The 25,182-nt window shown below is 46.3% G+C and overlaps 1 protein-coding gene across 1 annotated transcript in view; it reads left to right on the top strand.

The window, feature by feature from the left end:
* The window catches only part of GLP2R (glucagon like peptide 2 receptor), a 155,070-nt gene that overhangs the window by 124,901 nt on the left and 4,987 nt on the right, over positions 1–25,182 (top strand). Inside the window, exon 12 of the mRNA XM_090060273.1 lies at positions 17,161–17,202. Within this exon, the coding sequence (XP_089916399.1) occupies positions 17,161–17,202 (42 nt within the window). The remainder of the gene's footprint in view (positions 1–17,160; positions 17,203–25,182) is intronic.

Below are 25,182 nucleotides of genomic sequence, written 5' to 3'. Positions count from 1 at the left end.
GGTACCAATGCAAAGAGATCAAAGGAGCAGCCTTCATCTATTTATCAGCAGCTTATGATACTGTGTGTCAAGATGATTTCCTGCTGAATGTGTCAAGGGTCATCAGGTACTAGTAGAATCTCTACCTTTTATCAGTACTCCTGTCTAACTGGTGATATCGTGTCCATCTCAGGGTCAATGTCAGCAGAACTCATCTACTAAATAACAGTTTCCCACAAGGATCAGTGCTTGCACCAGCACTTTTTAATGTGTACATAAGCGATCTTCCTGTCACCACCAGCCAGAAATTTGGCTATGACAATGACCTGGTACTTGCTAGTCAAAGAAGGACCCAGGGTGAAGTCCAGACAGATCTTTGCAAAGTCTTCGAGTTACTTGAAGAATATTTCATGTGTTGGAAACTCCATCCAAATCTGAGAAACTGTCGTCACATCATTTCATCTAAACAGTACCCATACTGACCAGAAATTCACCATTACTTTCTGGGAGAAGGCATTAAGCATGAGAAGTTCCCAAAATATCTCGGCATAACTCTTGACCAGAGCCTCACCTTTCATGAACATCTATGGCATGTTGCTAAAAAAGTGAAAGCACAAACTAATTTTGTACATAAACTGGCCAGAACATAGGGAGCAAATGCAACCATGCGTCAAATGGCCACTCTAGCACTTGTTTTCTCTGCAGCAGAATATTGCTTCCCAGTCTGGAACAAAAGCATGCACACAAAGATTGTTGATACACAGTTAAAGCAGCTATATGGATTATATCAGGAATGCTAAAAAATACTCCATTGCCATAGCTTCCAGTCCTAGTGAATGTTGCTTCCCCACAATTCCACTGTGATGCCACATGCACGAGGGAATACCATGAGGCCATCAGTAACCCAGACCTCCCAATTAACAAGGATATCACCACACCACCACCGGATAGGCTCAAATCTAGAAAACCTTTCTGGAAATATGTCAAGAAGCTCTATAATGATAACAAGAGTACTGAAGGACAATGGAGGAAAGCCTGGGCAAATACCAACCGGCCACAGAAATACATCATCAGCAACCCTACAATCCACCAGCTGGGATCTGACCTACCAAGAAAGATTAGGTCCTCCCTAAATCGCATCCAGACTCTTCCCAGAAAATGTGGACACCTACTCCATAAATGGAGAATCAAAGAGAGTCTGGGTTGTGATTGTAGTGCGATTTTTCAGATGATGCAACACATTGTGTACAATTGCCCAATTAGATCATTTAATGGTGATCAAAAATCAATCCATGCAGCTACCCCTGAAGCAGTCAAATGGTTATCAAATTTAGATACTAATTTATGAATGCTGTAATCCTAAAATGTCATACAAAAGAAGAATATGATATTGGCCAAACCGGAGGAGATGGAGCTTGATTTTATAACTGTGAGGTGGATACGGGCAATTAACTAAAAGACAGACTTCACTGAAATATGCTGAAAGTTGAGTTGCCTATCCAGAAAGCAGTTCCCAGTTTTATCCTCAGGGATTTGTCTTGGGACTGATTCTGCTTAACCTTTTTATCAGAAATCTTAGTACTAGAAATAGAAGTGTCCTCATGAACATTGTGGGTGGCAGCAGTAACTTGGGGATATTGCGAGTACAGAAGTGAAGCCATATTATTATACAGGAAAATTTTTTTAGTTAATCTTGTGGAATGAAGCATTAGAAATGGAATGTAGTTTATCAATATGAAGTGGAAAATCATGCACTTAAAGGCCAATAACAAGGATTCAAGGACTTTAGCTAGAAGATAGATGTGCATAGACTGGAGACATGAGGAAGAGAGGGACCTGACTATATTGCTTGATTGCAGGATGACTAGGAGTCACAACTGAGTCTTAGTTAAGCAGGGCACACATAGAAGAGAAAATAATGCATTGGTAACAGTTTTCTGGGCATAGATAGGATCTCATTTAGAATACTGCATGCAATGTTCAGAAAAGATTAACTTTAGCTGGAACAAGTTCAAGAAAATGCCAAAGAGATTGTTAAGGGAATGGCAATCTTTTCTTTATGAAATAAAGATCATTAAACAACTTTATTTTAGATGTTGCTGGTCAGTAGCAGGGCCAAGAAGGATTTTTTTCCCCTTCATCAATGCCACTGGCACCCAGTGTTTTTTTTTTGGAGAGGGAGGAGTGGGGAATCATTTTGTGTCTGCTTGTTTGTTTTTGTTTTGCTGTCTGAAGTATTGTGTATTGGTCAATATTTGATCATGTTGTGCTGGTGCTCATACTGGATAGAAAACTCAAGGTTCCCAGTTAGTGCGTCTTCTACTCAGGACCATACCCATCACCAGATTTGGGGTGAGGATGGATTTTTCTCCTATATAAGATTAGCACTGGCTGAATCCAACTACATGTGCAATTAATGAACAACAATGAACTCCAGTGCGTATTGTGGAGGCACAGTAGAAGGCACTACTATGCCTTGCTGTGCCAGGCCCAAAACCTTGCTTCAGGAATCTCTCTTGGGGAGCCTGCAGCCAGCTGTCCTGCTTCCTGGAGGACACTTGCAAACCTGGGGTAAGGCTGCCACCACCCAGGCACTGGGTCTCTGGCAGGGCTCTGTGCAGCCTGGGGCACACAGACCCTGTGAACCTTGGGGGTGCTTTGTCCACAGTAATATTTCTGCATGCTTCTTTTAGCCTGAAGTATCCCTAGGTACTAACCTGCAGCAGAGTTAATTAGTTTACTCTGCCCTAATAGCACTGCACATGTAGATGTTGAGAGATTTACTGTGGAGCTAATTAAGGCAACTCCACAGTAAATGTCTTGTGTAGATGCAGCCACTATGAAGCTCCTTTTTTGGGGGTCTTCTGGGCATATACTAACCAACTGCTTCCTTGTCACTGCAGGGGCAGGGCATTGGCTGTGCCCTCGTATCTCTCACTTGTACTTGGGGCATGCTATAGGGTGATCATGGTGTTCAGATATTGTACTTTGTAGTTTAACATGAAGTTGCAATTGTGAAGCTTGCTTTTGGTTGCCTGTAAACTCAGGGACTGGATTTGACAGTCTAGGAGACTTCTTCCAGTCCTTTATTTCTATGTATACAAACAATATATCTTGAAAAATGATAGGTACTGTACAGATATTGTTTTTCTGTAGATATTTGCTTCACCTTAAGTTTTTATTTCCTAGTTTTCAAAGTTTTAAGTGTAGGTACCCTTGGCATTCAGTATCAGGCATTGCCAATTCCTTTACCTCTGTATTAAGGAAGCTTTGAAGTAGTGAGTTTACAAACTGTTTTAGTCTAGGAGGTCTACAAAGCCGCCATGCAGATCTACATGCCTCCCTATACACAGTATTACTTTCTTGACTTTCCATATTGATCAAATGTTTATTTCTGTAGGACAGATCCACAGCCGTCATTTTCTTGCCTTCATTTTCACCCCAAAAGTCATGGGTATAGTGAAATGTAACATAATGTAACATAAGTTAACTAATTCATTACAGTAATGATTGTAATTAAGGTTTTTCTACTTAAGTCTGGTGAGAGGCAGAAGGGAATTCCTTGTAAAATTACTTAGTTATAATGCTTCTTGGACCTTGTGGACATAATGGCATCGATAAGAGATGTGTGTTCCTTAATTTGGCCTTTCCTTATTCTTAATGTTTGCATTGAATAGATGTCACATTTTTAAGCAATGTTAAATGGCTTTAAATGAACAATCTGTTTACTGGATTGGTAAATAGAAGTGTAATGTGTAACTTTACGCTTAAAGTCAGAACATGCAGTGAGCAGTCACATGTTAAGGGTTAATACCATCAAAGGATTGGCTAGCTGTGGCATGGCTAGGATCCAGGACACCTAGGTGCTATCCCTGCTTTGGGAGGGAGGGAGAGGGGAGAACAGAGATGGGGAGCAGTGAACCCTAGGATGCTGGAGGACTAGAAATTGCTTGTTTTATCTCCATGGAGCTGATTGAAGTTACTGTAACATGAGTGAGGTAGGACAGCCCAGAGTTTAGTTCACCCTTGTCTGAACTGGCATAACTTTGAGATGCTCAGAGGGCATTTAACGTGAGTTAATGAGTTTTAATGTATGGATGTGTGCACATTTTAGGTGTTCTTATTATCTAAGTGTAACATGTAACTAGACTCCAAGACCAGACAGAATCTGGTTCAACAAGGACAAGTGCAGAGTGCTGCACCTGGGGAGAGGGAACCAGCATTATGGTTATAGGTTAGGGGCTGACCCTCTCACCAGCACAGAGGCAGAGAGGGATCTTGGAGTCAGGATTGACTCCAGGATGAATATGAGTTGCCAATGTGATGAAGCAATCGACAGAGCCAACCGCACCCTGTCATGCATCAACAGGGGCATCACTAACAGGTCCAAAGAGGTCTTGCTCCCCCTCTATGTGGCACTGATCAGGCTGCAGCTGGAGTACTGTGTCCTGTTCTGGGTGCCGCTCTTCAAGAAGGATGTGGAGAACCTGGAGAGGGTCCAGAGAAGGCTACTCGTATGGTTGGGGGCCTCTGTGGCCAGCCCTATGAGAAAAGGCTGAGGGAATCTCTTCAGTCTCCGCAAGAGGAGACTGAGGGGGGATCTTGTGGCTGCCTACAACCTTAGCAGGGACTCGGGGAAAGTCTGTTCACCAGGGCCCCCCTTGGAGTCACCAGGAACAATGGCCACAAGCTGAGGGAGGATAGGTTTGGGTTAGATATTAGGAAGAACTACTTCACTGTAAGGGTGGCCAGAGCCTGGACTAGGCTTCCCAGAGAGGTGGTGCTCTCACCTTCCCTGGAGACCTTCAAGAGGAGACAGGATAGGCACCTGGCTGGGGTCTTATGACCCCTCCCACCCCCAGTGTCATTCCTGCCCATGGCAGGGGGTTGGACTCGATGATCTGTCTAGGTCCCTTCTGACTCATTGATTCTATGGTTCTATGACAACTTTATGCTACCTACTGGTATATAGTAAGGCAGTTTCGTTAGATCTAAGAGAATTTTCAGGACTTTTGCAATTTAACAAACCTTTTTCATTTAAAAAACTCTAAAATAGTTAGAAGGATTCACCTACATTTACTACAGAATCTCATTTTAACTAAAACATTATTTTGTAAAAGAATTAGAGAAAAGCATCCACACTAGACTCAGTTAATTTTGTTCAGGCTCTAACCACTGGACTAATTTTAAATTAAGTTAAACTTTTGTTAAAGAACACTAATTACCTCTTGAATGTCAGCTGGAAGGTTTAACTCAAACAATGTGAATTTAATTCTAACATGCAGCTCTTCTTTAGTTCTAACAACACAACTTACATCTCCACTTCAGAGTGGAAAGATCCAGTCATTTTGACCTAGTGTTGCATAACATGCATTTTTACCCACAGAAAATATATTGTCTGATGATGGATTAAAAATAATCATGTAAGAATAATTTAGTGCTGTTTACATTGTGTACATCTGAGATAAACAGTACTACTGAAACCCCACACCATATCTTAGTTTCATATAGGCTCAGAAAGGACCCAAGAAGCAATATTTTTCTGAATATTTTTTCCTCTGCCTAATACATTTGTTTGAAAGAAATTTATCCTTTGAAACTTGTGGCAATAGTGGCTTAACTCATGCAGGGTTGGGGGATGTAAAATCTGGGTGTGTGACGCCCTAGGCAAGTGCAAAATCACTAGGATGTTGGGCTAGAAGATGGGAGGGCAATCCTCATATGGCATCTGTTGCTAGTTAGGCTTTTTTGTGCCTATAGTTTCAGGGCTTATTCAGTGTAATATGCATACCTGGACACTTCTCTTCACCCAGGTGTTTGGATAGTGCAGACTACTGAGCAGTTCAGAAGGGAAGTATGGAGCAAGCATAGCTATGCAGGTACAAATAGAATCCAAAGTGTGACCAAGTGCCAAAAGTGACAGTTATGTAACTACATAAATGCCACTGATTCATGTAAAAAATGAAATAGGATTTAGTGCTTAAGGTCCGTGACATCTCTCTGCCAAACCAATACACAGTCAATCAAATGAAAATCTTCAGAGAAATGGTGCATCCAGGAAGCCTTGCATTTATTTGATGGGTAAACCCTGTGTTGGTGATGTTCAGCTGAGATTCTTGCTGTTACTCTTCCCTATGCCATTTTGGCAGGAAGTGCAGGGCGTACTAGAGTGGTATTCCTTCTAAAAGTAACTGCTAAGGCAGTGAAGGGTAAAAAAGCATTTAAAAGTGAACATGAACAGTATTTGTATAGAAATATCAGACTTGTTCTTTAGCTGGCATGTATTAACGTAGCCCTCTTGATTTTAGTGAAACTCTACTGACAAACTTTGAGGATCACCCATTTTCCTTATCATCACATGTGATACTACTGCTATTTATCATTGTATGTCCCACTCTCCTGGCAGCAGTTGGCTAGACCCACAAAGGGATTAGGTGTCTCAGTCCTCCTCTGGGCACTTCAGTTCAAACTTCGGTTTATGTATGTGAAGGCTAATAGCACCTATTCTGCCCATCTTGCCTCTGTGGCATTGGCTGAGAAAGGAGAGAAATTCTATGAGGGTGTGAAGAGAGAGAGAAGAGAGGAATGAGTTGAGGGGTATAGTTGTTTATTTATAGTAGTTGGGTGAAAGCAGCAGGGGAAACTGAAGTGGGTAAGAAACTATCCATGAAGCTAAAATGAAGAATCTCAATCTCTCTTTTATCATCAAATATTATCTACAAGAGAGAGGGAACAATTGATTGTCTATTCTCCCAAATAAGAATATTAAATTCTGGATTTTTATTTTAACTAAGTATTATCATTGAAGCAACCTGGGAACATTTAATTCCAACTTCATGTTTTAAAGTCTTGCTTATAATCTGATCAATGTCTCTCCCTGTGCCCTTGCATCATATATTTTGGGCCTGTCACCAGATTCATAGATTCATAGATGTTAGGGTTGGAAGGGACCTCAATAGATCATCAAGTCTGACACCCTGCATAGACAGGAAGCTGCTGGGTTCAGATGACCCTAGCCAGATGCCCATCCAACCTTCTCTTGAAGACCCCCAGGGTAGGGGAGAGAACTACCTCCCTTGGGAGCCCATTCCAGATTTTGGCCACTCTAACTGTGAAGAAGTTCCTCCTAATGTCCAGTCTAAATCTGCTCTCTGCTAGCTTATGGCCATTATTTCTTGTGACCCCCAGGGGCGCCTTAGTGAGTAGAGCCTCACCAATTCCCTTCTGTGCCCGCACAGTGAATTTATAGGCAGCCACAAGGTCACCTCTCAACCTTCTCTTGCGGAGGTTGAAGAGGTCCAGGTGCCTTAGTCTCTCCTCACAGGGCTTGGCCTGCAAGCCCTTAACCATACAAGTGGCCCTTCTCTGGACCCTCTCCAGGTTATCCACATCCCTCTTGAAGTGTGGCGCCCAAAATTGCATGCAGTATTCCAACTGCGGTCTGACCAGCGCCCAATAGAGGGGAAGTATCACCTCCTTGGTTCTGTTTGTCATGCATCTGCTGATGCATGATAAAGTGCAGTTAGCTTTTCTGATGACTTCGTCACACTGAGCTCTTCCTGAATATAAAACTCCTTAAGAACAATGAACAGCTGAGTAAACCTGTCCTGGGAAAACAAATTAAAGTAACCAAGAGTTTTTTATATGGAGAGTCTCCCATTAAAATTGAAGTATCTTTGACCTAAGACAATAAGATAGCTATTATTGAGAGGAATCAGGGGTGTATAAGCAAGTAATAGATCACCTAACAAGGCATATGAAGTCACTTGCAGGAGGATATGAAAACTTATAAAAATAAGCTATATTTTGCTAGTCATTTTTAGAGAAAGAAGAGACAAGAAGTAGCAGCAGACAAGCCTAGGCTGGGAGAGAGAGAAGAAATTAGAGTCCTGAAAGGACATCAGAGAAAACCAGACGTGGTTCTCAGAGTGGTGAGGACACAACCAAGAGTTTGAGGATGGGCAGTTGTTTCTTGTTTTCCATAGATCTGCATTTTTTTTTTGGGGGGGGCGGGGGTTGTCTGAACAAAATGTGATTGGTTTAGAGATTCCTTTTCAAAGTCTTATGTCTACTATATTTTCATTGTCAGGTAGACCTCAAAAGGGAAACAGAAATCCAGAGGGTCCACAGCTTTGATTGAAATCTAAGAATGTGCAAGAGCTACTGAGGTGGCTGGGCAGTACTGGTACCAGTCTTTCAGAAGGGACTCTAGATAGTGCATCAAGGGCCCAAAAGTACGGTTGGAGATTCTGAGTCAAAGATAATTTGGTTCTGCTTGCTCCAAACACACTAATCTGTCACAGATTCCCCAGAGGAGTAGTTGCTTAGAACCCTGAGCCCTACACAGTCTCTAGGGGTGTGCTAACTCTGTGGGTGGGTTTAGGCTTCCACACTGGTCACAGCCCTTGGAGGGAAGGATGGTGGGAGAAAGAGAGAAAGCGAGCAAGAGAGAGAGAGAGAGTGTTGTGGCCCTTGACAGGTCACCAGAACTCATTAAGTGGCCCATCAGCTTGAATAATTGCCCACCCCTACTCTAGTGGCAAGTCACAGGTGTGCAGGTGAAGAACAGTCAGACCAGGTTTTTTGCCTTTACATTACAAGCAGAACAATACTAAGCCAATTAACATTTGTTTGGTTTACTGTGTAAGGTCTAACAAGACCTTTAGGATTCTAGGCTCCTCTCTTTCAGGCTTTCTCTTTTTTCCTAGGAGTGTTTTTTTTAAGACTCTCTCTTTGCACTGAGGATTCGAAGTCCCTCCTTGGCATCAGAAATAGCAAAGAGTCTCTTTAGGGACTGGAGTTCAATCCTGCTATTATCTATACTTATATGCAAATCAATCTATTGTTCTCTTCATGGCCATTTCCCAACTAATAAAGCACTCAGGAAGGTTCTCACAGGTCTGCCTCAAAACTCAGTTAACCCCTTCTTTCCCCATGTGAAATCCTGTCAGAGAAACTGAGGTATGCAACATTACTGCAACATAAACACTTTAACCCCAATGTATTATAAACTGCACCATAGTCTGTTGCACCAGTACATAGATCTAAATACAGCAAGCTAGTGTATATCCATTAGCCCAGTGGTTCTTGAATTTTTTTGACTCACGCACTGCTTGGAAAATGTCAGCTCTTAGTCTTTAATTGTTATTTTACTACAGGAAAATAATAGATCAATTCCTTTATTGAAAAGAACTTAAACTGCAACAGGTCAGAATGTTTTGGACAATGAAGCTCCCTATTTGGAATTGTAGGGTTTATCTTGTGAATTATGTGCAAATGTTTGCACATCTAACAGTGCTAATAATTGTGCAGTAACTGATGGCACCATTAAAAGGATCTCATGGCACCCCTGGGTGCTATGGCATCCTGGCTGAGAATCATGGCACTAGATAATGAGATTCCAGTGTTGCTATCATCATGAGAAGCCCCATCACTACTAAAATTTTAAAGCAGATGAACTCTTTTGAATGAAAATGAAGCTTAAAGACTGTAAGTGAATGGTAAAGCAAAGTAGAGCTTCCTTCTGTAGTCAGTTGCTGAGGAAGATTTTCCCTCATTATGTTTTCAAAGAGAACGGCACTATCCAGTAGCTTTTCAGCTAGTAAGGTACAAGGGACTCTTACGCATGAGTAGCCATTAGGGCCGTGTAAAATGTCACTGGCTGTTTTGTTTTAATGCAGTTTCAACTCGCTTTGAGCTCAACACAGCGAAATCAAAACAAAATGAAGGGCTTCAAAACAGCCTCGAAATGAAACAATTGTAGCCAAAACATTTTGAAAGTTTCAAAACGTTTTATATTTCGAAGCTCAAGCTGAGCTTGCCTGCAGGGAAACAGAAAGTAAGGAGAGGGAGGGGGAAGAGGGGGGAAGGACTGCTCTGACATTGACTGTGTAGCTGGCTAGTGACTGTGATCCTTCCCTGAGGTCCCTTCCAATCCCAGCGCTCTGGGGGAGGGATGGATAAAGAGCATAAAAGGCAGCATTGTTTGAACTGGCCTGCTGTCTACCTTAGGATCTGACAGTTACTGAGCTATCTTCCAGCAGCTCAGGACCGTTAGACAATGAAGGCTACTACTAGCATTGATTTGAATGATTTCCTACTTGCTAGACTAGCCTAGCAAGAGGGATTCCAGAATACTTTTTTCTTTCTTCTAGATGCTTTTATTTTATTATTATATTCATTGATTTATTCTTTTCAATTTTATAATTATATTGCATATTACACTATAGAATTTAATTTTTATAGGAAGGGAGATACATTTATATTTTATTTCTGTACACTTACACCTTGTGGCATAGACTACAAACCTTACAGAATTTATATAGAAACACAGATACATTTATATATTTGTATAAAAGCAAGACACTATGAAACATACTATGAAGCATGGTGGAAAGACAGCTGGCAAGCCTTCGGGGGGGGTGGAAGAGGGAGTAGAGGGAGAGCTGTAAGTTCTGTGCCCCCCCCCCCAATGGGACACAGCCTCTTGTCTACAAGTAGCAGGGATGAGGCTTCTACAAGCAGCAAGGAGAGAGGAGCAGTGCCAGTGCAACTGCCTGTGCTTGAGACTGCATCCACTTCAAGAGCACCAGCCATAACCACACCCCCACCATGACAACAAGCAGCAGCACCAGCATGACAGTCTCCTCCACCCCCATTTCACTTCCCATGCTAAGCCTTCCAGTACCAGAGGAAGAGCTGGAGCTGGATCCTAGTGTCCTAGTAAGAGAAATTTTGGGGAAGGAGGTGAAATCAGCTGAGTAGGTTCTCTACACACCCTTCAAGTTTCCCCTAGGGCCAGATCTTCCCCAGAAGGCACGTCAGAGGAGGCTGAGGTAGAGGTTGTGGAGGCAAGTGGCTCAACTGAGTCTGCTCTTCCTGTTGCTGTGCCTCTGCCTGCTGAGGAGGGGGAAAGGCAGCATCCACAGATGCACCTGCACCCCAGAATCAAATGGGTAGTGTGGTCTGGGATCATTTTGAGCTGGCAGATGATCTCACATACACTATCTGCCTGCACTGCTGAGCCAAAACCAGCTGGGACAAGGGAACAAAATGTGAGTACCATGTGGATGCTGATACATCTCTGCAGGCACCACCCCTTAGCCCCTGCTCCTTCTCAGCCTGGTACCAGTGGGAGTGTGCCCGAAGGGAAGTCCCCCTCTCACTCCAAAGCTCCCATCCCCCCAAAGCAGAGGCAGGCCACCCTGGAACAGTGGGGGAAAGGTGGACAGAAAGGGGGGCGCATTGCAAGGGTGAGTGAGATCACCCAAAGATTAGGGAGATGCTTGCTGTCAATGGCCAGCCCTTCTCCTTAGTTGAGTGGCCAGGCTTAAGAAGGCTCATGGCACTTGTGGCCCCATCCTAACAAGAGCCCACATGCACCACCTTCAGCAGGACAGTGGTGCCCTCCCTGTACGAGGCATGTAGGGAGTACTTGAGGGAGGAGCTGTGCAAGGCAGGGCCCACAGGTGGCCTTACACGTCACCTCGGACATCTGGAGCAGCTGGGGTGGAGAAAACACCTACCTCTCCCTCACAGGGCACTGGTACAACCAGTCAGGCTGTTGGTGAGCTCTTCTTCAAGCTGAGGGGATGGATGGGTCCCACACAACAACTGAGATCTTGGGAGCCATGCACTGATTGGTGCAGGGGTGGCTCATTGGGCAGACGAAGCTCACCCATGTGTTCACAGTCACCAACAATGGGGCCAATATGGTCAAGGTGGTCCATGATGCCAATTTTGTTGGCAAAATTTTGTTGGCATCCGTTGTGTGGCACACAAGTTTCATAGATTTCATAGATTTCATAGACATTAGGGCTGGAAGGGACCTCGGGAGATCATCGAGTCCAGCCCCCTGCCCAAAGGGCAGGAAGTCAGCTGGGGTCATAGGATCCCAGCAAGATAAGCATCCAATTTACTCTTGAAGGTGTTCAATGTAGGTGCTTGAACCACCTCCGCTGGCAGACTGTTCCAGACCTTGGGGGCTCGGACAGTAAAGAAATTCTTCCTTATCTCCAGCCTGAAACGGTCTTGCAGGAGTTTGTGACCGTTCGACCTCGTCATCCCTTGGGGCGCTCTGGTGAACAAATGTTCCCCCAGATCCTGGTGGTCACCCCTGATAAACTTATAGGTGGCCATCAGATCACCCCTGAGCCTACGCTTTTCCAGGCTAAAGAGTCCCATGGCTCTCAGCCTGTCATTGTAAGATCTGTTTTCCTGACCTCTGATCATGCACGTGGCTCTCCTCTGGACTCTCTCAAGCTTCTCCATAACCTTTTTGAATTGTGGAGCCCAAAACTGGATGCAGTACTCCAGCTGCAGCCTCACCAAGGCTGAGTACAAGGGGAGAATGACGTCCCGGGATTTGCTCGAGAAGCATCTGTGGATACAAGCCAGCGTTTTGGTCGCTTTACTAGCCGCAGCATCGCATTGCAGGCTCATGTTCATCTTGTGGTCAATGATGACCCCCCAAGTCTCTTTCTTCTGTAGTGCTATCCAACGTAGCACCGCCGAGCCTATAAGGATGCTACAGGTTTTTCCTCCCAAGGTGGAGAACATTGCATTTTTCGGTGTTAAATATCATCAGGTTCTCATCCGCCCATTTGCTGAGCTTGTCCGAGATGCTCAGCGCTGGTGATGCCCTCCTTAGCCAGGTGATCCCCATAGTATGGGAACTTCAGAGCCAAATGGAGAGCTTCCAGGGGATCAATATTCCTGGGTGGGGCAAGCCACTGTCACCAGATATGCAGGCACTGGTGAGATGGCTGAAGGAGGGCATCAGGAAATGGCTTGATTCCTTGCAGTCGAGTATGGTCCACATGAAAGAAATCCAGTCAGTGAAAATGGAAATGGAGGCATTAGGGGGTAAGGGACAGGCAGGGGTGGGAGAGGAGAGGGATGGAGCATTGCCGGGGAGTCAGATGTCCAGCAGGTTGTAGTGTGTCAGAATTCCACTGTCTATATTGAGTCCATGAGTTTCTGTACCTACTACCTAGGAGGCTGATGAAGTGAAGTCCATAGGCCTGGCTGTGAAAAGTGGTTTGTAAATTCCCTTTCAGGTTCCAGCCCGAGAGACTGGAGACAGAGTGGGGTTTTTTTGTGAGAAATGTGCCCCCACAGTTAGTTGGGTATTGTTGTCTTTGATAGATTCTGGTATGCAGTTTGGGGGGGTACTGGAGATTGTTGGCAGGTTTTGTGTTTTGAGCTGTAGGAAGTTGGCTTCTGGTGATGAGGTTTTGTTAGCAAGGTTTGGTGCTTGTTTGAATTTACAAACCACTTTTCACAGGCGGGCCTATGAACTTCACTTCATCAGCCTCCTAGGTACAGAAACTCATGGACTCAATATAGACATTGGATTTATGACACACTAGGACATCTGACTCCCCAGGTTCCTCTCCATTTTTACTTGTGCTGCTACATTCCCCTCCCCCCGCACCCCAGCCTGTCCCTCACCTCCTGACACCTCCATTTCCATTTTCACTGACTGGCTTTCTTGCCTGCATTGCATGCCAGGCCAGCCTCTGGCTTCTTTATTATTCCTTCTATCCAGGAACAGCACACACACCAACTGCAGGTGCTTCCTCGGCCTGACAAAGGGTTTTTCAACCTGAAAGCTTGCTAAGATATATTTCTGTAACTATTCAGTAGGGCTGTGAGAAGCCTTGAGCGCTGATTTGATTTGGAGGAGATTTGGTCTGATTCAGTGACTGAATCATCAAATTTGGATCAAATTAGGGGACCAATTTCAAAGGTCTGAATCAATTCAAAGCTCTCTGATTTAATTCAGAAACAGTTCAGAGAGCTTTGGCAATTCAGGAAGCGCCACTGGCTGCAGCAGGGAGCTGGACCCAGACTCTGTGCTGGTAAGTAGGGGGTGGGGGGAGGGGGAACTTTAGGAGTGGGGAGGGGACCATGGGGGGACCCCTGCCAGGTCCCATCCCCTGCCTGCTCCTCAAGCCGCTTCCAAGTGCCCCCTGACCTCTGCCTGCTCTCCCAGCCCCCACCCATGGCTGCTCCACCTGCCCCAGCTCCTGTTTGTTTATTAAAAAAACCCCTGTTCACCAGATGCTGCCAGGCGGAGAGATCCCTGATGCCCCCCACTGCCCCATGCTGCCATGAGCCCCCCAACCCGCACCTGCTGTCCCAGCCCTGCCCCCATGGCTACCCCGCCTGCCCCAGCTCCCAGCCCTTTAAAAAAAGCCAAACAAAAACCCCAGATGCACCTGCTGCTGCAGCAGCCTCAGGGCTTCTGGGGGCTCATGGAAGAGCCCCCCATGCAGTGTGGGGCAGTGGAGGGCAGCAGGGATCACCAGTCCACTGGGCAGGGAGAGTTCTTTGGCAGCTGCTGGAGAAGTAGCTCCTGTAGGAAAAGGAAAGAAAGGCTTTAGGCTGTGACAGTTTGGCTGTCTGAGATGCTGCTAGTGCTACTGTGCTGCTTACTAAGCTGCTTACCTGATGTTATTTAAATTGGTGGACTGAACTGAGGCTGTAGGGGTGGAGGAGAATTCATGGGGACACACTACCATGTCATGTTGAGGCCCCAGTGCCAGTGAGGGCCTGCCTTAACACACACACAGTGTCACCCATGTCATGAGTTTTGCTTGCCAGCAACCTGAGGTGCAGTTTCCCAGAAACCCTTGCACCTATCTCCTTGAAAGCTGGCAGGCTCCATGGCCTCAGCAGGGCCTAGCATGCCTGCATTTTTCACCCCATTGCACCTTAATACACACACACAGTGTTAGCCTTGTCACCAGTTTTGCTTGTCAACTGCATGAGGTGCAGTTTCCCAGAAACCCCTGCACCTACCTTCTTGAAACTTGGCAGGCTTCATAACCTCATAAGGGGATATCATCCTTGCAATTTTCATCTGAATCAGGCAAGAAATGAGAAAGTTATAGGCAGCTGTGTGATTCCCCATTATAGACTATGGATGAAACATCGAAACCGCGTCAAAACAGCAAAACAGTTTCAACAAAATGAAACGGAACAGGGGTTTCAAAACTAAATAAAACACAAAACAAAACACTGCCCCATTGAAATGTTGAAATGGAAGTCGAAATGGAACAGTACTGTTCAGCACAGCCCTACTAGCCCTTCTATTTGTTGGAAGTTTGGACATGCAAGCATGCATGCACACAGTGCATAGAAACTGAGCATGTATAGTAGGTTATTCACTGGTTGTACAGAGATGCAGTAACATGTGTGTTGCCTATGGGCACATGCAAGTGCTGAGAGGCACAACTCCTTGCTGTCACAACTGCCCCTGCTTCAGCTGGGTCTAGCTGTGTTGCAGCCCCACACCCTGCTTTTGGATCAGAAATCCTGTTGCCACCAACACCCCCACTGCTCCTGGGCCCTGGATCCAGGTTGCAGTCCTGTGCCCTGCCCCTGGTGTTGGCAAAGAAATCTGGGTGGCGTGGCCCCCAATACCCCCTGATGCCTCTGTGGCAGAAAGCCACCTTGGTTTCTCCCCAAAATCTCTGCCCTGTGACTATGTGATTAGATGGGCCAGCACAGAGGATTCACACCTCAGCCTGTCTCTTTAGGTAACCTGAACTGGCTGCATTCCTGAGGGAGGGGGGAAACCTGCTCCCTCTGCCTACGTGACTGGCATCTGTTACCTGGGTGAGGGGCATCTACCTGGGGAGCTGGAATCTGCCTGGTAACAGGTGATGTATTTCAAATTGGTTGGCTGATAGCCAACTGGGGCTGACCTCCACTGGCCCAGGTGAGTGAGGTCACAGGGGCAATATAGGTTGCGGGGGGAGGAGTCTCGCTCTCTTCGGCCATGAGGTGAAGCAGCAGCAAAGCAGGGGAGACAGAGGAGCCTTACCATCTGAACCTAGCTCTCTCTCTCACCCCAAGACTCCAGAAGGGAAACTGGAGAACTCTGGAAGATGCTTGTGAGTAAGCTGGTCAATCGGATTAGATATCTAGCTGGCAGTAACACAGATGCGTAATCAAAAGGCTACCTCAGCCACACTGTTTGCTCTTTAGGATTTTTAGGATATTGCTCAATCCTGTACCCTAGTTTCCCCTACCCCTTGTAATCAATAAAGTTCTCCTTTTTGACTGGTGTGGGAGACTTATTGAGGGGTGGGTCTAAATTATGCCTAAGAGACCCCTTAGGTCTGTGGACTAAGGGAGACTTTACTTTTTGCCCCCTTGACTTGGGGAAGTGCCCCAAGTGCCTGTACTGGGCCAAGTACCTGTCGGACTATTAGGCCTGTGTTTCCCCGAGGACACAGGGCCAAGACAGTCCCTTCTCGGGGTGGTGGCGACGATGTTACCCCCAGACTAGCGAGTGTGCTCCGGGAGAGGGGTCGGCCAAGCATAAGGTGCCCCTAGGGAGGCATTTGGAGTCTGAAAGGTGGTCGGGTGCAGGAGGTGGGCGGCTCAACACAGGAGCGCCCCCTACTGGCCCACCACAGCCTCACTTGTGCATGTGCCACACACTGGAGTTCATAATATGAAAATGTCAGCAAACCAAAACCTACAATTAGTAAGTGTTGGACAGAGGAAGAGGACCCTCCCAAGTTCTGGTTTCAATAGCTGACTGGTTAGGATACTTTTCTAGGAAGCCAGTACCTGAGGTTTGGGCCCACAATGTCCAAAGGGTGTTTAAACCTGCCTCTCTCAAACGTTCTACTGTGGTGCTCTAATCGCAACAGCACAGGTCAGGTATTATTCAGTATTCCAGTATTATCCAAGTAAGAGTGAAGAGTTTTGAGGACAGGAGAAAGCAAGCAAGCTAGATGGGCTGTGATTCACTGAGGTGGGTGCTACCCTCAAGAAGAGGTGAATCTGGATTCTAACTGTATGCCTTCCTCCTTTAGGCACAAACTTCCCCACTGCATAGACACAGAAAGCCAACTGATTAGCTACTCGTCATTCTCTGCCAAAATATTTTCAATATTGTTAAGTAAAATCTATTCCTTTATTAATTAGATTATATTTAATAAATTTAATGCTTAGGTCTTTTTGCATTCTGTTAAAACAGACTTAATTGTATATGAGGGTTTTTTTTGGGGGGGGGGTTGGTTTTTTTTTTAAGGAAACAGAGTATGTCTTCCTGGAGTAGTATACTGGCAATTTTAATAATAATCACAACTAAGTTAACATTGCAATGACAAACATGTTCTGCATTATCTAATTTTCTTTCTAATTTTCTTTCTCTTGTAGGGGTTCCTTGTAGCAGTTTTATATTGCTTTGCTAATGGAGAGGTAAGACAGGCATTATACACCAGGACATTTTGCATGTTGATTTGTACAAAATATTTGTGGGAATAAGCAGAATGAAAATAACAAAAGTAATACCAGTATTAATTATTTAGGAATTCCTGAATGCATTCTCCTATATGTAAAAATATATGAATATATCGATTGCTTTGTTGGAAGTGGAAAGCTGCTGTGAAGCAAGGCTTACATTGCTTTGAGATAGAGAGGGTTAATGATGAACTAGAGAAGAGGTGTCATAGGCAGCAAGACAAAAAGGTACTCAGCATGCCAGTGTAAGCTCAATCAAGTCTGTATTTCCAGCTTGCCAGAGGGTCTGCTTGTTGTGCATAAGACTTAGCCACTCAAGAAGCTGTGGTAGTACCCAGTAACCCACCAAAGGCACAATGGTCCATGGTCTCCCAAGGCCAATGGTTGCCGATGATGATGATAATGATATTAAAAATAATTGCTTCTATTATAGAGAAGATTAAGGGTGGCATTCTGTTCCATTCCTGCTGATTTGAGCACCTAGATTTGACCATTGTATCAGGGAGGCCTGTCTCCATAAGGGAAGGCAGCTAATTAGACTGAAGGGCTGCAGCTGTGGGAAGGTTAATGAGGGCATGGCTCACTGGGAAGCAAAAAACCCAGCAGGCAGAACCAGCTGCTTATGTGGAGGTGATGCATCAGAGGCAGAAGACCTCTGGGGTTTGAGGAGGAGAAGCTGAGGATGTTTGAATGAAAAGGAAAAGGAAAGTGGAGGCCATATCAGACCTATTCCAGGGTCTGGCAGAGTACTTTTGATGCCTACTACTTTAAGGGCTAGAACAGACAGCAGAGCAGCCTGCAGGTGACTACACTGCCAATCAGGAGTCACATGGCCAGTAGGAGGCCACCTAATTGGGAAGAGGGCACAGCTGCTAGTGATAAGAGCAGACCCTGAGCAGTGGAGGTAGCAGTTGTTGCCATCAGCCAAAGGGGGAACATTGCCCAGCTGGAGCTGCTGTTCACATAACACCTTGGAGGTGCAGGGCAGGAACTATGGGGATGGAGGAGGTTCCTGGTCCTGGGGCATGACCTAAAACTACACCCTGCTGGGGTAGGATGGTGTGGTGGGGATGCTTGTGGTGGGGTGATCCCCAGGAAATGCCACACCAGCTGCCCCCATAGTGAAAGGTGAGTATGGGGTGCCTTATAGCTTCAGACCCCACAACCTGATGGGTAACCCAGTAGTAGGGACAGGAAGGGTCCAGGAACTTCTATGGAAACCTGAGTTCCATGGAGTGTAAGACCCATGGCCCCAGTATTTGGGGACCAAGTAGTGATCCCAGTGAGGGGATGGAATAGTGGCCCCAGTGAGGGGATGTAGAGGGTATAGTAGGCCACACAGAGTAGGGTTTGAAGGGGTGGTCTGAAGGGCTGTACATAATGGCACAGAGTAGGGTCCACATAGGTGGGCTTGAAGGACTTCACAGGGGCACTTAGAGTAGGGTGTGTGTGGCCTGAAGGACTGTGCATGGGTTGGTCCCAATGATAAGAAAACATAAGTGGGAGCCCTAGTGAAAGGGCATGAGTGGAGGCCCTAGTGAGAGGGCAGGAGGCCCAGGCACATTGGAGGATGCCTGAGGCTGAACTTGTACTTTGGATGCCATCTGCAAGGCATGGGACATGGTATACAGGGAGGTTCGGAGCTGTGTATAACACCTTAGGCATTGAGGCATAAAATGCACAGCCTCCCACATTATTACTTCCTCTTTAAAACATCAGGGTGTGGCAGGTGAGACAGGGCAGACTGCCCTACACAGGTGGGCAGACTGATGTTGCAACTGGCCTTGTGACATCCTCCTGTCACACCGGGTCAAATGCAGTAAGGTTTTTGGTCGCTTACTTTGTGTGATGAAAGACTGTATATGACTAGGGCAGGCTGAGAGGTGCTCTAGACAGCAAAAGCCAGAAGGTTTAAAGACTGGCTACTACTGAGGGTAACTGAGGATGCTCAGGGAAGCGGCAAAAGCTTTGCAGAAAAGGCCCTGAGACAGAAATCTGCTACAGCCACATGTAGGAAATTTCTGGTACTTATACATCCAGGAGCCTTCTGTTGCAGAGTGCATTCATAGAATCATAGCAAATCAAGGTTGGAAGGCACCTCTGGAGGTCATCTGGTTCAACCCCCTATTCAAAGCCGTACCATTCCCAACTAGATCATCTCAGTTAAGGCTTTGTCTAGCCAGGCCTTAAAAACCTCAAAGGATGGAGATTCTACCACATCTCTAGGTAACCTGTTTCAGTACTTCACCACCCTCATAGTGAGAGTTTTTCCTAAAATCCAACCTAAAACTCCCTGGCTGCAACTTGAGACCATTGCTCCTTGTTCTGTCATCTGCCACAACTGACAACAGTCTAGCTCCATCCTCTTTGGAATCCCCCTTCAGGTAGCTGGAGGCTCCTATCAAATCCTCCCTCAGGCTTCTCTTCTGCAGATTAAAATCCAGTTCCCTCAGCCACTCCACAGAAGCCATGTGCCCCAGCCATCAAACCATATTTGTTGCCCTTCACTGAACTCTCTCCAATTTGTCCACAACCTTTCTGAAGTAGGGGTCCAAAACTCTCACCATGAGAGTTGCTGACTTGTTGAGGAGAACTTTAAACTAGGCAAATCTGGGGGCCAGGGAGAAGGTTCACAAAGCCACTAGCCATAACAACACATGGGAGGGCATTAAAGAAATGGAGTATAGAGGTAATACTCCCCCTCTATGCGGCACTGGTCAGGCCGCAGCTGGAGTACTGCATCCAGTTCTGGGCATCGCACTTCAAGAGGGATGTGGACAACATGGAGAGGGTCCAGAGGAGGGCCACTTACACGATCAGGGGGCAGCAGGGCAGGCCTTATCAGGAGAGGCTACAGGACCTGAACCTGTTCAGCCTCCACAAGAGAAGGCTGAGGGAGGATCTAGCGGCCTATTACAAACTAGTCAGAGGGGACCAGCAGGCACTGGGGGAGTCCCTGTCTCCCTGAGCACTACCAGGAGTGACTAGAAATAACAGTCACAAGCAGGCAGAAGGTAAATTCAGATTAGACATCAGGAAGCACTACTTCACTGTCAGGGTGGCTAGGATCTGAAACCAACTTCCAAGAGAAGTGGTGCTGGCTTCTACCCTGGGGGTCTTTAAGACAAGGCTTGACAATCACCTTCCTGGGGTCTTTTGACCCCAGTACTCTTTCCTGCCATGGCAGGGGGTCAGACTTGATGATCTGCTCAGGTCCCTTCCGACCCTACTAACTATGAAACTATGAAACAAGATTGGTACTGATATCTTGCAACACAGGTGGCACATCAGAAAACCCTAGGCAACTAAGGGAGAGCTCAAGTGTCTGTTTCCTATGCTTCTGGCATTCCAATAAACAGGAGGAACTGGCATCCTTGTTGATGAGGATTTCAGTCTGGTTGGGTCAATGGACCTGGTAAGATGACACACATCATTGGGCAGGCAATATTGGGGGCTATAGGCTTTGCAGAAAGGCTTGGGTTGCGAAGAAGGGAGGTGGTGTGATCCTCTATGTGAAAGAGCAGTACCTCTCCCTGCAGGGAAATTTGACAGCAGAGAAGGGTCTCTTGAGACCCTATGGGTCAGGATACAAGGGGGATCAGGAGAGGGAGACCTGTCTATTTGTCCATTCAATTACCATGGGCTCTAAGGCCCACCCAGTTAACTAATAGCTCCTTTTCATAGAGGCTAATGGATGAATGGGACAAATAAATTCTTGGGACAACAAAGGCAAAAACAGGATAGGAGTGATGTGAGGGTCAAAACATGAAAAATGAGTGCTCCTGAGGGGGACACTGAGTAGAGGCCCCCCTCTGGTCAATTCCACCAGTCCTCAAAGGCATCCAAGTAGCTGGTGGACTCTGCCCATTGGTGTTTCACTTGGAGGCGTGTGTGGACCAGTGAGAAGAAAGCCGCCCCACAGTCCCTGGGCACCTTCCCAGCCAGAGCTTCCTTTCTGGTCATGTACAGGTCCCACTTTGCCAGGGCCAGGAGGAGGTTGACCAGGAGGTCCCAGGACTTGGTGGGGCTGTCGATAGGGTGTATAAAAATAAAAAGTAGGGGTTAAAGTTCATCCAGAACCCCAGAAGTAGGTTCCAGAGGTGGAGGTAGAGGGGCTGCAGTCTGGCACACTTGAATGTCATGTGCGCCAGGGTCTCCCTCTCCCCACAGAAGGTGGGATATGGTAAGAGTCTACTACGGGCCTGCCTCGCAAGAAAAGGAGAGTGATCAGGCATTCTCCAGAGACATGATTGTCATGGGTGACTTTAATGACCCTGACATCTGTTGGGAGGATCATTCGGCTACCTTCGGCAGGTGAGCCAACTTCTTGGCAACAGTAGATGACCTGTTTCTGACACAGGTTGTGCAAGGGCTTACCAGGGGTAAGGCTACCCTGGATATAGTGCTGGCCAAAGGTGATGACATCATAGGTGACCTAAAGATTGGTGGTACTCTGAGAGACAGAGATCATGACCTGGTTAGGTTCACCATCCACCTTCAGACTGGGAACTCAGACAGCAGAACTGAAGTCCTAGACTTCAAAAAGGCAAATTTTGGCAAACTGAAGACGCTAGTTGGAAAGGCCCTGTGCAACCAGCAACCAGATGACTTGGGAGTTCAGGAATGGTGGAGCTTCCTTAAGGAGGCAATTCTCACAGCCCAAAAAAAGGCCATCCCCATGTGGGCAAAAAACAGGAAAGGAGCCAATTGGCTTGGCTCAACAGGCATATTAGAGAGCTTTTGAAAAAGAAAAAAGAAGCATATAAACAATGAAAGAATGACTTGGCAACCAGAGAGGAATATACCTGTATCACCAGGGTCTGCAGATACAAGACAAGAAAAATCAAAGCAGGCATGAAGATCAAGCTGGCAACCAGAATAAAAGACAATAAGTAGTCCTTTTACAGATACACAGGAGGCAAGAAAAATAAGTCAGGGACCACTGTGGGACCTCTACTGAATGCTCAGGGGCAGCCCATGGTCAATGCCCATGAAAAAGCTGAGCTCCTAAATGAATACTTCACATCAGTATTCTTGAAATCAAATGGGAGCTGTTCACCTGACCAGAGGCCTGGGTAACATGGGAAAGACAGCAAACTACACAAAATCAGTCCTGAATAGGTGAGGGATCTGTTACGGCACTTGGATATCTTCAGCTCTGCTAGGCCTGATGACCTGCACCCAAGAGTCCTGAAAGAACTGGTTGAGCTAATAGAAGCTCCACTGGCCAAGCTATTTGAAGAGTCAGGGAACTCAGGAGTGGTCCTGGATGACTGGAAGAAGGCCAAAGTGGTGCTCATCTTCAAGAAAGGGAAGAGGGATGACCCTGCAAACTATAGGCTGATCAGTCTGACGTTGGTCCTGGGTAACATCTTTGAAAAATGTATTAAGGAGGCCATTATTTGCAAGCTGGAAATGGACGATGTTAAGAAGCAATCAGCACAGCTTTGTCAAGGGTAGGTCATGCCTAACAAACCTTGTGTCCTTCTATGACCAGGTAACTAGCCATGTGGACAAGGGACACGAGGTGGACATAATTTACTTAGAGTTCAGTAAAGCCTTTGATTCTGTTTTCCCACAAGATTCTCTCAAACAAACTTGAGGGTGCTGGACTTGACTTGTCTACAGTAAAGTGGTGGACAATTGGCTTAGAGGTCACTCCCAGAAGATGGTAATTGTTGGGATGGACTCATCCTGGAGGGCTGTCGCCAGCGGTGTCCCCCAGGGATTGGTGCTTGGACCTTTGCTCTTTAAACTATTCATGAATGACTTGGATGAGGGGGTGGAAAGCTCAATTATTAAGTTTGTAGATGATACCAAGCTGTGGGGAAACACGGGCACACTGGAGGATTGAGTCAGGATCCAGGATGACCTAGACAGACTGGACTCATGGGTGAAATGGAAGCAGATGAGTTTTAACAGGGATAAGTGCCAAGTCCCTCATCTGGGTAGGAAGAACCCTCATCACAACTACATGATGGGGTAGTCCACTGGCTGGCACAGTATCTGAATGAGACCTGGGGGGTTATGATCAACCAGAAGATGAATATGAACCAGCAGTGTGATGAGGTTGCCAGGAAAGCAAATAGAACTTTGGCGTGCATCAGTTGATGTGGGTCCGATAGATCCAGGGAAGTGCTCCTGCCTTTCCATTTGGCACTGGTGAGGCCTCAGCTGGAGCACTGTGTCCAGTTCTGGGCACCGTACTTGGATAAGCTCTAGAGGATACAAAGAAGGGCCACCTGCATAGTCAAGGGCATGCAGGTAGACCCTACGAGGAGAGACTCCGGGAACTGGGCCTGTTCAGTCGGAGTAAGAGAAGGCTGAGGGGAGACTTGATAGCCACCTACAAGTACATTTCAGTGAACACCAAGATCCAGACGAGCAACTCTTCAAGAAGGCACCTCAAGGAAGGATGAGGACTAATGGACATAAGCTTATAAAGGGTAAATTAAGGCTAAATACAAGGAAGAACTTCTGTGTAAGGGTCGCCAGAATCTGCAACATACTCCCAGAAGAAGTGGTATAGTCAACATCCTGGGAGGTGTTCAAGAGGAGGCTGGATATGCACCTTGTTGGGCTCATCTGAGCGCAATAACTTCCTGCCTGTGGCAGGGGACCGGACTTAATGATCTTACAGGTCCTGTCCAGTTCTACGATTCTATGATTCTAACTGGACACAGTATTTCAAATATGGCCTCACTAGTGCAGAATAGAGTAAAATAATCATTTTCCTCGATCTGCTGGCAACGCTCATACTACTGTAGTCCAGTACGCTATTAGCCTTCTTGGCAACACTGCTGATTCACATTCATCTTATGGTCCACTGTAACTCCCAGGTCCTTCTCTGCAGAGCTGTTGCTTAGCCAGTCTGTCCCCAGGCTGTAGCAGTGCATGGGATTCTTCCACCCTAAGCGCAAGACTTTTCACTTGTCCTTATTGAACCTCATGAGATTTCTTTTGCCCAAATCCTCCAATCTGTCTAGGTCACTCCAAATCCTAGCCCTACCTTCCAGTGCATCTACTACACTCCTGAGCTTGTTGTCATCTGTGAACTTCCTGAGGGTCCACTCCATCCTATGTCCAGATCATTAATAAAGATATTGACAAAACTGGCACCAGGACTGATCCCTGGGGCACTCCACTTGATACGGGCTGCCAACTAGACATTGAGCCATTGGTTACTACCCGTTAAGCCCAACAATCCAGCCAGCTTTCAATCCACCTTACAGTCTATTCATCCAACCCATACTTCCTCAGATTGCTTGCAAGAATGCTGTGGGAGACTGTATCAAAAGCCCTGCTCAAGTCAAGGTATATCACATCCACTGCTTTCCCCACATCCACAGAGCCAGTTACGTCATCATAAAAGGCAGTCACGTTGGTCAGGCATGAGTTGGCCTTGGTGAATTCATGCTGCCTGTTCCTAATCAGTATCTTCTCCAAGTGCTTAGAAATGGATTCCTTGAGGACCTACTCCATGATTTTTCCAGGGACTGAGGTAAGGTTGACCAGTCCATAGTTCCCTGGCTCCTCCTTCTTCCCTTTCTTAAAGATGGGCACTATATTTGCCCTTTTCCAACCATCTGGGACCTCACCCAGTCACCAAGAGATTTCATAGAGAATAGCCAATAGCTCTGCAATTACATAAGCCAGCTCCCTCAGCAACCTTGGATGCGTTGCATCTGGGCCCAAGGACTTGAACACATCCAGCTTTTCTAAAAAGCCCCTAACCTGTTCTTTCACCTCTGAGTGCTGCTCATCTTCTCCCCAAACTGTGCTTTCTGGGCCAGTAGTCTGGGAGCTGATCCCGCCTGTGAAGACTGAGGTAAAAAAGGCATCGAGTACTTCAGTCTTTTCTTCATTTATCAGTAGGTTGCATCCCCCATTCAGTAAGGGACCCACACTTTCCCTGACCTTCCTCTTGTTGCTAACATA

Source organism: Crocodylus siamensis, chromosome 8 (genome assembly GCF_052110815.1).
Source record: "Crocodylus siamensis isolate JL-2025a chromosome 8, ASM5211081v1, whole genome shotgun sequence".
NCBI lineage: Eukaryota > Metazoa > Chordata > Crocodylia > Crocodylidae > Crocodylus > Crocodylus siamensis.
Note: the sequence above shows the minus strand (reverse complement) of the source record. Positions and strands in the feature narration are given on the sequence as shown.